The 12,982-nt window shown below is 40.7% G+C and overlaps 1 protein-coding gene across 1 annotated transcript in view; it reads right to left on the bottom strand.

Moving 5' to 3' along the window:
- scml2 (Scm polycomb group protein like 2) overlaps positions 1 to 12,982 on the bottom strand; it is a 28,258-nt gene that overhangs the window by 15,274 nt on the left and 2 nt on the right. The window contains exons 1-7 of the mRNA XM_083760140.1: positions 12,857 to 12,982; positions 10,001 to 10,096; positions 9,540 to 9,608; positions 8,855 to 8,925; positions 8,455 to 8,689; positions 7,539 to 7,627; positions 7,059 to 7,302 (exon numbers count right to left, since the gene is read on the bottom strand). The exon at positions 12,857 to 12,982 is cut by the window's right edge and continues 2 nt beyond it. Coding sequence (XP_083616266.1) covers positions 7,059 to 7,302; positions 7,539 to 7,627; positions 8,455 to 8,689; positions 8,855 to 8,925; positions 9,540 to 9,608; positions 10,001 to 10,022 — 730 coding nt within the window. The 5' untranslated portion in view covers positions 10,023 to 10,096; positions 12,857 to 12,982. The remainder of the gene's footprint in view (positions 1 to 7,058; positions 7,303 to 7,538; positions 7,628 to 8,454; positions 8,690 to 8,854; positions 8,926 to 9,539; positions 9,609 to 10,000; positions 10,097 to 12,856) is intronic.

Raw genomic sequence — 12,982 nt, 5'->3', positions numbered from 1 at the left:
TGCTTTGGCAAGGTAAACGTATGTTTCCCGCCATGCCAATAAAGCCCCAATAGAATTGAAATCAGAGACAGAGAGAGAAGGGGGGGGGGGGGGGTGGTGCACTGGGGCCTTTTATTCATGTTATCAGTAGGCCCTATCGACAGCCCACATCAGTCACCTGCTCAGTGACGCCGGGAGTCCGGGACGGGGGAGGTGAAAAGGGGGCCGGGGTGAACGGCAGGGCTTGGGGAGGGGGTGCTAAGGGGGGTTGGGGAGGTAAATGGTTAAAATGGACCAGAGACACTACTCATGGGGTGAGGGGAAGACACTCCTGCTAGCATGCAAGCTAGTTTAGGCACATGCACTAGAGAGCACACAGGAGAGCAGAGCACACACACACACACACACACACACACACACACAAACATAAACATACGCGTGTGTGTGTGTGTGTGTGTGTGTGTGTGTGTTTTCACACAGAAACGAAGCGTGCACACACACACACACACGCACGCTGCCCAAGAGGTCGTGCTGTGTGTAACCCTAGCCGATTCAGACACTCCCACAGGGGGAGGTAAAAGATGGCAGGGCCCCGTGTCAGGAAACACTGGCACAGTCGGATAGCAGGCCAGCAGCTTTCCCCTGCCTGAGAAACAATATGCAATAGAGACGTCAGACACGCCTAGTGGAAGCATGTCAAAAGCACCTCACTGTAATCTGAATTGTAGGCCTACAAAGACATCTCACTCTGGAAGGAGTTGGGATATATAGACCAGATGAGAATGTTTTTAAACAAAATGTGTGGAGTGATTTTTCCAGGTATAAAGTCTTGGATATCTCCCCAAAATAAAGTGTCCAGAACATTATGCCGTTCCAAGGTTTGATTCCCGGGTCCTCCTGGCAAAGTGTTGAAGTGTCCTTGAGCAAGACACTGAACCCCTAACTGCTCCTAATGGTGCCTTGAATGGTTTCCTCTGCCATTGGCGTGTAAATGTGTGAATGTGAAGTACATTGTAATAATGTTTGCGTAAAGCGCTATATAAATGCAGGCCATTTACCAATATTTAGAACAAAATAATATATTTTGAGTCTGTTCCTCCAGAAATAAGGTTATGGAATAGTACTGCTGCTGCTCAAATGTGACGCTGTCAGCAAAACCTGGAAATACATTTTCCGTTGTGGTAATGTCATGATGATTTATTCTAGGATATATAACATTTAATTGTTTATTTATATTTAGCTTATATAAGTAATTACTTGATGAGGAAAATCATTTTGCATGATGACAGAGGGATATGAAGAAATAAATACAATTCCTTAATATGGCAAAAAAAAGTATATCATTTATCATGTATTTATTATTAATATGTCATGTTAAATTAGCACGTTAAACATGATTTTGCTATAATAATTCTCATAAATAGTGGGCCGTGGCTGTACTTTTACTTGTACTGACTGAAAATAGTACTGAAGAAACATTAAAACAAATGTCTGATGTCTGTGTTGAAATGTAGCTCTAGGCTATGCAATTTTAATTTCCATATATAATTACAATTCTTGATTGCCTATAATATTCTTAGTTGGGACAAATCTTCATGAAAAGCAATCAGAAATGTGAAGTATACAACAATAGAGGAAGTCTTCCTCCCTGTGACTGTCTCTCCATTGTGATGTGCAGCTAATTATCAGCTCATTATCACATCATCCTCCAAACCCCCGTCACCCACAGATCTACTCACATACCTCTACTCTACTACTACTCTACACAAACAGTGCTTCCCAGCCTTTTCTGGATCAGGGCCCACTTGAAAAAGTGTTTGTGGCCCACTCTGCATCTGACCAGATGAGTGAACCATAACATAACAAGACCATGACAAGAAAACAAACCAACACCAGGCTATAATGTATAATAAACATCATCAGTCATTAACCGATTAATGAGGTAGGCTACCAGCCTACCATAATTCAAAAGCTGGACACATTAACAATTAGGCCTGTACAAAGCAGAGCATTCACACAGCAGAGTCAAGATGACTCGTGAATCGTGATAGGACCCCAGGTGTACTCAAATGTCGTGTTTGTTGCAACGCAGCCTCTCCAACTCATTAAGCATCTAGTGAAACAAGGAATGATGGAAGTCTTCCACTCTGTTAAAATCATTCTCTTTGCTACAAGTGTACCTAGCATAAGAGTCTGTTGGACAGAGTACAGCAGAGCGAGAGAAGCATCAAAGTAACCAAACAAGATGGTTAGTGCATCAGATTAGATCTGAAAACAGTATCCTCTGCTATACCAAGCAAAAATGTTTGCCAATGTAAAACAATCAATCTTTGGACAAGACCAGAAAGTATGACCCAATGTGCCCTTGGAGGTGTTGCATCTATCAGGAAACAGTTGGATACATTGTATTCATTTTAACTTTAGAGTAATATTGTAATCTGTGCAAAACTAGCTGCAGCCTGGCATCGACTGAGCCCAAGTGGAGCCCAAGTGGATCCTCTTCAAACCCTTGCTCCAGATCTCATCTGTCAGTTCCACACCAATATCAGCTTCCCATGAGGACTTAATATGGGTTGTTGACGGAATAGAAAACAGTGAGACAAATTTGGATATAAGGTGTTTAGAATTAGAACACAATATCCAGTAAGTATAGCTCTGAAAAGGAAAAGGAAAGAAGTGGAGGGAGGGATGGGGTCCATCATGAAAATCCATCATAAAGCGATTTTCTTTTTTTTATTATTTATATTATGTTGATGAATTGAATATGAATACATAGGACCACAACGGAAGTCCCTCACATGTCTGACTGTACTTTGTGATGTTTAAGTATTCAATCAATCAACTGAGATTGCATTTGGCTTGGATGAAGGAACCAATATATCATAATAAATTTAAAATCCCATGAATATACATTTTTTGCATGTCTTGCCAATTATTTGGGGGGCCACTAGGAATATCCTCACGGCCAACCAGCAGGCCCTAGCCCACAGGCTGGGGATCCATTCTGTGATGTTGTGTAACCACACGCACAAAAACGCTATGTGTGTTGCATATGCAAGGGCCAGGCACAAATCAGGACTAGAAACAGATGTGTGATAATGATGTGGTACCCCTAAGCAGGCATACTGGATTTGGCGCTTTTTTGCACGCACACACACACACACACACACACACACACACACACACACACACACACACACACACACACACACACACACACACACACACACACACACACACACACACACACACACACACAGTCTCCCTCTCCCATCAATCAAGCTTGTTTCCATGCTTTGTTTAGTTTTGTTTAGAGCCATGTGCTTCCTGGTCAGTGGATACAGCCACAGCAGTGTGTAACGGTAGTACAAAGCTAGAGTAGATATACATAGGATGACACATATTAATTATAGCTGCCACTAGCAGTGGCATCACATCCGGTATCTCAGAATGGACAGCCAAACTGAGAAGTGACTCAGTGAGTATGCCTAATGAATGACCATTGGCATGATGTCTACGTATACAACATTTAGATCTGTCATTTTCGCTACTTTGGTGTGACACTGTCATACGAGGAAACATTTACAGCAAACATAAAAAGTTGAAATACGGAGAGATATGGGGTTTCCGCCCAACAGCGACGATATAAAGATAGAGAACAGTTGTAATACCTTAAGATGAACAGATTGGGATCTAGCTAAATATTTTGAGTTTCAAATTGATTGCAATCATTTCCAACAATCTGTTTATGAACTAGATCCAATTCTCTGAATGACTTGAATTTGGATGAAAAACTTTTGATTAATAGTTAATTATTATGGATACATTATTAATCTGACCAAGAAACAGATATTGAATATTTACTCATTATAAACTTGTCATACATTTGTTATAAAATACACACAGGATGTTACGTATATGCAACAGACAACGTTTGTAGAATGAACAAAGGACTCTGTGAGAGGTTGCATTAGGTTGTATTGAATTAATTCTGACAGCATGTCTTTAGACAATTATGTTTGATTTCGAGGATTTTGTGTCCCTCTGTCTGCCCACCCAACTCTTTCTTTGTACAATTATTTTCTGTACGAATGTAAACTCCAAGAAGATCATTAACAGTGAAACACAAATTGATTGAATTGATTCTGAATATATAGCCAAGAATCACAAACGTATGTTACATCTTATATGTTGATTGTTCCACGTGTTATTTCCTTAGATCGGATGCATGGTGGGGAGCCCCATATCAAGGGGTTTCCTGTTTACCAGTGTTTGTGTTGCCATGTCTGCATAGTGACTTTAGGCTTGTTTTTCTCGAAGGTCACTTCGAGTATATTGGTATATTATTATTGGTATATTGGTATATTGGTAGTTGAGGAGGGTTACAGTATTTTAGTTTCTAAAATGTAATTGCTTATTTGGGCCCCGCCGCCCCGATATGCATTTGTATGTGGAACCCAATGTGAACATACTGTATTTTGTGCCAGGGATTTGTGCCAAGATTTGTGTTGTTAAAATATGCAAATAATTTTCTTTTCCACAATAATTCTTGATCTACATGGTGCATTGTGAGCTTGTAAATCTGCTACTTTGAAATAACTGAAAAGTGGTCAAACTTAGACCAGGCTCATCTTTTGGGCTTGTTTTCATAGACCAGGCTGCTCGTTTCTTGTTGTTCTTTGTTGAAAAAAATACTACTGTACATCTTCAGAGAAGCATTGTGGACTCAATAGAATGATTTTTACATTATTTAAAACATGCTTAATTTGCATTCCCCTTGATGCAAAGCACTGGTCTACAACAGAGCCAGGTATCAGGATCTATGCTTGTGCTGCCCTCTAGTGGTACAAAGTATGTAGCATCCTTTATTGGTTCTTTTACCACTGTTAATTATTTATAGTATACCATGCATGTCTTGAAAGCAGTACCCTTGAATGTTTGCTTATAGTTTGATTGCACCAGTACACTAATAATCTCCTACATTTGACAGCACTAAATTTGTCTTCAATAAGATATAAATGTCCTCTTTGTCTTTGACATTAATAGCAGGGCTCCTACCGGCCTCCAGATAATATTCCTGTCCCTAAAGTTACACTGGACAGGACACTCTCATTTAAGAAGCACCTGGAGAACACCAAAGCCAAAATTAACACCCGGCCACAATAACATCCTGTGTAAAGGAGTGATCTCCAAGTGGGGCGCCGATCCATCCACCACCAATCCGTGCAACTGCCATGGCCCTGTGTTTCTCCACAAGTCTACAGAGTATGCCTGCTCAAGCTGGAGCCGATCACATCACACCAAACCGGTCGACAAAGCCTTAAATGACACCTGCCACATCACTACGGGATGCGTCACCTGTCCCGTGTTTCTATTCACTAGCCGGCATCTCTACCCCGATCAGCAGACGACTAGGTATCGCTGGAGATGAACGGAGAACAGAGGAGATAAACAGTAGACAGCCCTTGCATGGCCACGTAGCACCCCCACGCAGGCTCCCATCCAGAGCCAGTTTTATGCAGACAGTGTTGCCCCTTCAGACAACCAAACAAGAAGCAAGGACCAACATCTGGAAAGATGAATGGCACTCACTGCCACATAAATGTGTGAAATAATGTATTTCCTGTCCTTGTATGAGTATTGAAAGAAAATGAAACATATTGGGGAATATATTGGTTAAAAATATGGTTGAATATTTAACCCCGAAGCACTGAGGAAACTGTTGCGCCTTTCTTCGTCCTTTTTTTCTCTCTTCAAACTTAACTACGGTAGCGGTGGTCTCAAAAATATAAGGAAAACTTTGACTGGAAAAGACTCGCTCACCGTATAGAAAAAGAAGTAAAACTCCTTAGTTTTACTTCTTTTTCTATACGGTGAGCGAGTCTTTTCCAGTCAAAGTTTTCTGAATATTTAACCCCAAAATGTAGTGTACGGAGAATATATTGTGTTTTGTGTACTTATACCATGGTCATCCATTTTCTGTTGACAAAAGGTTTGATCATAAGGGGAGCTGTGGAGAAAAAGCATGTGAGCAATAGTTCCAGGAAGTGAGGTGCAGGAAGTGAGGTGGCGAGGGGGTTCCATTTTGGGCAGTTAGAAGAGTGTTTGGTGTGGTTGTATGTCAAACACACTCTTTTCAAGCCTTTTCTAAGCAAAAATCAGAACTTAACTCAAACCAATATGCAGTTTGACCGAAGAACTTTGAGAGAAAGTTTGGTTGGGCATTTTCTGAGGATTTGAGCTCTAAACAAACAATTCAGTGTTTGTGAACAAAGGAACCAGCTGAAAGCCCTGATGAAACTCTGTAGCTATACACAACAGAAGACACGTGGAGCTGTGGATCAGTACAGACAATGTCCCACCTACTGGAATGTACCGATGCCCGCCGGTGCAGTCCAGAAGACCTGGCAGAACCTACATCAGCTGTGGCCTGTGCCCGATATTGGCAGAACGACATCTGTTATGTTAATTCCTGTTGAGACACATTACACCGCTCCTAGCTTCCCTTCGCTGGCTGCCGGTGAGTTTCAGAGTTGACTTTACTGATGACTTTTAAAGCCTTGCAAGGCCTGGCTCCCAGCTACATCTTTGATATGCAAGAACTGCAGTATAAGCCTTCAATCCTCAGGTAAGGCAAGAAATATATGTTCACTATTACCAATCCTATATTAGAATTGGCTAATGGGATGGTGGGCCGGCTGGCGGACCACGGCTATGTCTCTCTGATTCAGACTATCAGACATAACCATAAACAAATCCACTATGCCCATATCAGCATATCACTCTGACATAACCATGAACAAACCCAATACGCCCAAAGGCATGTCACTATGACTCAGACAGACATAAACAAACAAATAATAATAATTATTATTATTATTTAAAGCAGGCAGGCAAAGCATGGGAACCTGTCTATGAAAGGACATACATACCAAGTTACACATTCAAGAAATCTTTCAACATAGTGACCAAATACTTATTATTGACCTTTTAAAATCACTGTTTTTGTTTATAAATAAAATATATAAAGGCATATATAAAAATTAAAAACACAATAAAAACATTCTGGCAGTACTTACAAAAGTTACCAGGTGGCTGTAAGCTGTGTTTTGTCAGGGAACACCAGCCGACAGGGAAGATGTCTCTTGAATCGAAGGGGCACCAGTAGTCAAAGGCTCCCCGCCAGCCGTCAAACATGACAAAGATCTCCTGACCCCTGACCTCTCCCACTGTGGCCGGACAGATCAGGTAGGGGTTCTTCCTGTCTACGGCCTCCAACTTCATACCAGGTTGGAAATGGTTCTTAACAGGACTTTCTGGTTCCTATATACGCACACACACGCATGCACGCAAGAGTAAACAGTCAATTCCTCAGTGTCCATTTAACAATGAGAGTGTAGAAATATAAACAAATGGACCTGGAAGGGTCCATTTGGTTACATTTTATGTGGATAATATGTTCTTAGCTTAAAGCCTAATCATGGCTCATGAACCACAGTAACAGTGGTTCATGAAGTAACAGTGAATGCATGAAACCTCTACATCCAGCAGGTTAATACCTTCTTGAAGGCTGAAGCGGGGGCCATTTCTGCTCCGCTCAACGTCCTCAAGAGGAACATGGGCCAAGACGACGCATTCATCCTGAAACCTGACATGATCAAAAGAACAAACTTCAGACATCATGTAATATACCGTTTATATGACACGGCTGAGCTTGAGCCTTTTTCAAAACATACCATACACACATTATATTCTTATACACTTTTAAAATATAGAATCAAAGGCCTACTTGGGAACTGTGCAAGCCGGGAACATATGCTCCACCCTACCCATTGTACCTGACTTTATTTATTTTTTAATCATTTTTATCCCACGATTTTTGCAACCCATTTCAGGGAAATGTAGTTTAGATACCAGGATTCCTGCATGTTTTTGTGAGGGTACCTACCCTAGGGGACATGGGGAGAACATGCAAACTCCACACAGAAAGGCCCTTTCACCAACCCCGCGTCGGGTATTAGTTAGGTAAAGTTAGCTTAAGATGTGGCAAATCTGCTTACCACTAGCTTTCTTCACAGATGTGTTCACAAAGGTGTCTACTATCACAGAAAATTTGTTCCAACCCAACTCCCCTGGGAAACTTTGTGACAGCTGCTGAAAGTTGGGGTACCATTAATATAAGGCAAACTTTCATGTCTAACTAGGGGGTTTTCATGATGCTGAATCCATTCCAAGCATGAGTTTTGCACGAAATTACTCAGGCTAAATTCGGCCATAGCCACTTGCCCACTTGCAAGTATAGTGTGTTCCACCATTTATCTACTTGAAAGTATCTCACTTGTCAAATAAAATAACAAATAGTATATTGACAAGCTCACAACACATTGCATCGTGACACGTTTCTATTTTCACTATTCGGCAAACAACAAACTACTGTATATAGTGAAGGGCGTGGCTGGTTAACTGCTAACTAACCCAATGGTGGCTGTAGCATGTCTCCGTTCCTCTCACAGGTTCCAATTGGTTGGATATCTGATGAGTCCACTAATCGCCAGAAGTCATTGGTGTTATCACTACCATCCAAACGCAAGCGCAGGCGGGTACCCATCATGCCCATCACCGTGGCGATGCACACAGAGTTGTTGTTGCGGGGATCGCGTGCTTCCAGCTTCATACCGGCCTTGAAGTCAGTTATTGGGGGGGTCCTGGACTGCAGGGGACCAAACAGGGAGGACTTCATTCATTGCCATGCACGCACATCAATTTGAACCACTTTCACAAAGGAGTAAAAATTGTTAGGGTCCTTGCTTGGTGCCCCGCATTTAAAGTATACTGTATAAGTATAAATATAGAATGTGCTGTAATGAACAGCTACCTGTCTGAAGCAGTTGGGGGAGGCGGCGAGGGAGGAGGTCTCCTTTAAGTATTCTTCCCAACTGAATGGTTCTATCAAACAGGGAAAGATGGACCTTTGTTTACTGAAAGCTTTTAGCTACAACAATCTAAAAACCTTGATACAGAACAAAGAAAATTGAAATATTCGAACCACTATTTAACCATAACCATATGACTTGCCATAGGTGTGGATGGAATAGATTGTAGATAATTGACATGTAGCTCAATTAGATAGAACATGGTGGAACAGATCAATGCAATGCTACTGGTATGTAGTCTCAGACTCCTACTGTGTTCGCACTAGACGTGACAAAGCAACAGGCTACAAGCCGTTTCCGCAACAGTGACTCTGAGACACTCGCTTGGTCGTTTTGTCAATTTTTGTACACAACAAACTACTCTGCGTTCATGTAACCCTAAAATCCTTTACACATGTCGGGTGTGACAAATGAACGATACAAAAATGTTGGAGAAAAATCAACAATTGTGTTGATTTATCGCTGCGTAATATCTGCGTATATATCAGTTTCCCCCCCAAATATATTAAAGTCAGTGTGTAAGGTCTTATACCTTTAAGAGTGTAAAAACAGACATGTAGGGTTGAACTTTATAATAAATGGGATGTATGTAGAACAGGAACAAACATGTGCACGGTCAGAACCAACCATTGGATTTATCCAGAGCAGATCCTGCCGTCACACTGCTTCTTCTCTCCTTCCTCTCTTCTTTTTGGTCTGAAATGAGAGATGATTCAACCAGTCATCAGACCCTTTTGGATCCATTTGGTTACATTGGTTACATTTGCACACATTTTCAAACCTTTTAATATAAAATAATCCTAAATGGATAAAAAGTGAGTGCTGGTATTCCTTTCTGTTACACTGTTACATTACATTTGCACACTCAAGAGTTACAAATGGATATTTATCATATTACTAGTGACTACTGTTGCTGTGATCAAATATTTACGCAAGTGACACAAACCAGATGGAGTAATTGAAATAATTTGAAAGAAAATATATGTAGGAGAATAATAAGAGGATATTCAATATATATATATATATATAAAAAAAATTAAACAAAGCACAGTTATGTTAGTATTGTTGAAGCAGATTGTTGTGCCTACCTCTGTGTGGTGTTCTACCCATGATGACTATGGGGAACCACACTGCTCCAGCTGGGGCAAAATCAGACAGGACCTTGTTGATTCCTTAAGCGTATCCTGGAGACAGAGTACAGGAAGGCACAGTCCATCCTCATAAGCTTAACATTGCTAAACTCAGAAATAGAAAATTGTAGTAGTCTGCGACATGTTTTAAGCCTTTTTGCGTGTTCGTGTGCATAGAAAAGCGATGTAAGGTATTAAATTAAACAGTTTTCATTACATAGTGGTCTCCCCCCATCTTTTTTACTTTGTATCTTTGCTTTTTTGAGAACCCTCTGGACTTTTTGTGTGTGGCAGATCAGAAATAGATTCAGAAATATAGGATTCACATTATACAGGAATATCCAAATTGTTAACCACCTTAAATCCTACTTTCCAAGTTTCCACTAAGTTTCAAATGTTGACATTTGTTTTGCCCAACATAGGGATGTCAGGTTGAAAGTCATTAATGTAACCCTGAAAGTGTAACATAAAGACATAAGGGGGTTTAGACTCCAGATGTCACTATATACTGTGCATTGCAACATCACTTGCTAATGATGGAGTAATACCTTTAGTGCACAAGAAAATGTAAATCCATACGGATTAACATTGTAGCCAGTTACAACAAAGTATGCAAAACGTAGTTATGTGTTCAGATTTTAATTGTAAAACCTTGGATCACGTTTCATTTCAAAAGGTGTTTATTATGAACATGAATGTGTATCCATAATATCAAAACAAAAAGTACCTTTTGGATTTCTGACCTTTTTTAAACATTACTTCTGTGTAATTGAAAAAGTTCACCTATTGTTTAATGCCTCACTTCTTTTACACTGGAGATCTTATTCTGCAGATGAAAATGTTGGACCTTTAACGTATATTTTGAAATAAACTATTATTACTACCATACTTTTGGAACAAGACTAATATCAACTTGTTTAGCAAGTTTGCAGATGGAATGGAAATATAGAATATTTTGCAGTTTCAGTTGTCAGAAAAAACAACTTTCTATAATACTCTGATGTAATTACAATACAGTCGTTACCAAAGCCTGCTGAGCAAATCTGGTCGAATGATCCAATTCAGGCTAAAAATAAGAGAATAGCCTACTCTTCCTGTAGTCATTTCATGGTAATATGGTATCAAATCCAAAAGTCTGAAAAAGCAATAAAAGTATTCCAAGATGAATGATGAATTCCAAATGAAATCTCTGGAAATGGGAAGAGAAGATACAAACAATCCCTCCAAATAAGAAGAGGTCTAGTCTACTTTTGTTGTCTCAACAAGTTAAGCGTCCAGTACAGTGTATACTATCTGTCCTTTGCCTTCCCCCCCTCAGTCCTTAGCTGAATCCCTTTGAGTTAGAGGCCATAAAGATTCCAAGCTGCCATAAAAAGCCATTAAGAGGTGTGCACGCGGGGAAGTCTGCTAGCTAGACATGAAAAGGATTCCATCATTCCAACTCCACTACCAACCCATCTTCAGACTGAGTTTACTTTGAGCTGGCCTGTCTGCTTCGTTCAAAAGGGTCAGACAACTCCCCCACCCCAAACACACCAGGAAGCACTTCAATTTTACAACCTCCATTTCTCCCAAAGCACTGATCTCTGATTAGCGTAGGTCTACTACTACTCACCAGTGCTATACAGAAAATACATGTCACCCACTACTACTGTTGTGATGACAGGAGTTGTCAGAAAGTTATTTGATTTATCTTTTTGTGTTTTTACCAAAAATAGTCAGTGAACATCCTCATGAATATTTGTTAATGATTTAATTGCCCAATTAAAAGAATTACGATAGGCTCTATAGGCTATATTATTATTACAACATAAGATGTGTGAGTTTTGCAATATAATTTATAAACTACACTGACAACGCCCACTTACAGTACAGTAGGCTTGTGTGTGTGTGTGTGTGTGTGTGTGTGTGTGTGTGTGTGTGTGTGTGTGTGTGTGTGTGTGTGTGTGTGTGTGTGTGTGTGTGTGTGTGTGTGTGTGTGTGTGTGTGTGTGTGTGTGTGTGTGTGTGTGTGTGTGTGTGTGTGTGTGTGTGTGTGTGTGTGTGTGTGTGTGTGTGTGTGTGTGTTAGGTAAAGATCAGATTCCTGCTGTGTGAAGCCATCACGGTCAAGCCGCTGCACTGCTTGGCAGTGGGGAGTGGGCGTTACCTAAAATCGCTTCATTTCAATACAGCAGCTGAGCAGCACATGATATATTTGATCAATGAATGAATTATAACTAATAATAATATGTCTAATGACACAGTACACTGCAGTTATGTCGTGGCTGGGTGCCGAGTCCCGACAAACAATATACATTTTTGACGTGTGCCACGCGATATAGGCTATAGGGAGAATTTTCACGGATAATAAGTAGAAGAAATGTTGTCTTTAAAATGAATTTGAAGAAAGTGTGACGCATTTTCATTTTAGTTGACAAATTGTGGGCGGGGACATATTGGTATTGGAGCACTACACAGGACTATATACATTGTGTATCAAGCAGCAGCAACACGACACACATTAATGCCAAACGTGTTTTCGGTGGATCTTTTCATTCACAACAACACGCCGAGCGATTATCACCTCCTAGCTGCCTGTCCAGACCACAGAGTCCCACGACTCCCACAAATGTGCCCAGTGTGTTCCTACCTTCCTACACAGTACGCAGCAACGCTCAACGTCTGCAACAAATACACATGCTCTTTCCCCCCTATACAAGTCGAAATTAATAACTATCTGTGGCGTTTTCTGTGGACATCTTCGCGAATAAACGCGAACGAATCCAATCACGTATGCTACAAGGAACTAATTAGGAAGCATGAGCCATACCCACCGTTTCGACAAGGTATTTTGATGAGCGACTCCTCACTTTTCATCAGATGCAAGCCGCCATATTCGGTGCACCTCCGCGCATGTCCAACACGCAGGGCTGTAATTCATATTTTTCGACTGAAGGTAA

The sequence above is a fragment of the Protomyctophum parallelum genome (genome assembly GCF_964188405.1).
Source record: "Protomyctophum parallelum genome assembly, chromosome: 2".
NCBI lineage: Eukaryota > Metazoa > Chordata > Actinopteri > Myctophiformes > Myctophidae > Protomyctophum > Protomyctophum parallelum.
This window is presented reverse-complemented; position numbering and strand designations above follow the sequence as displayed.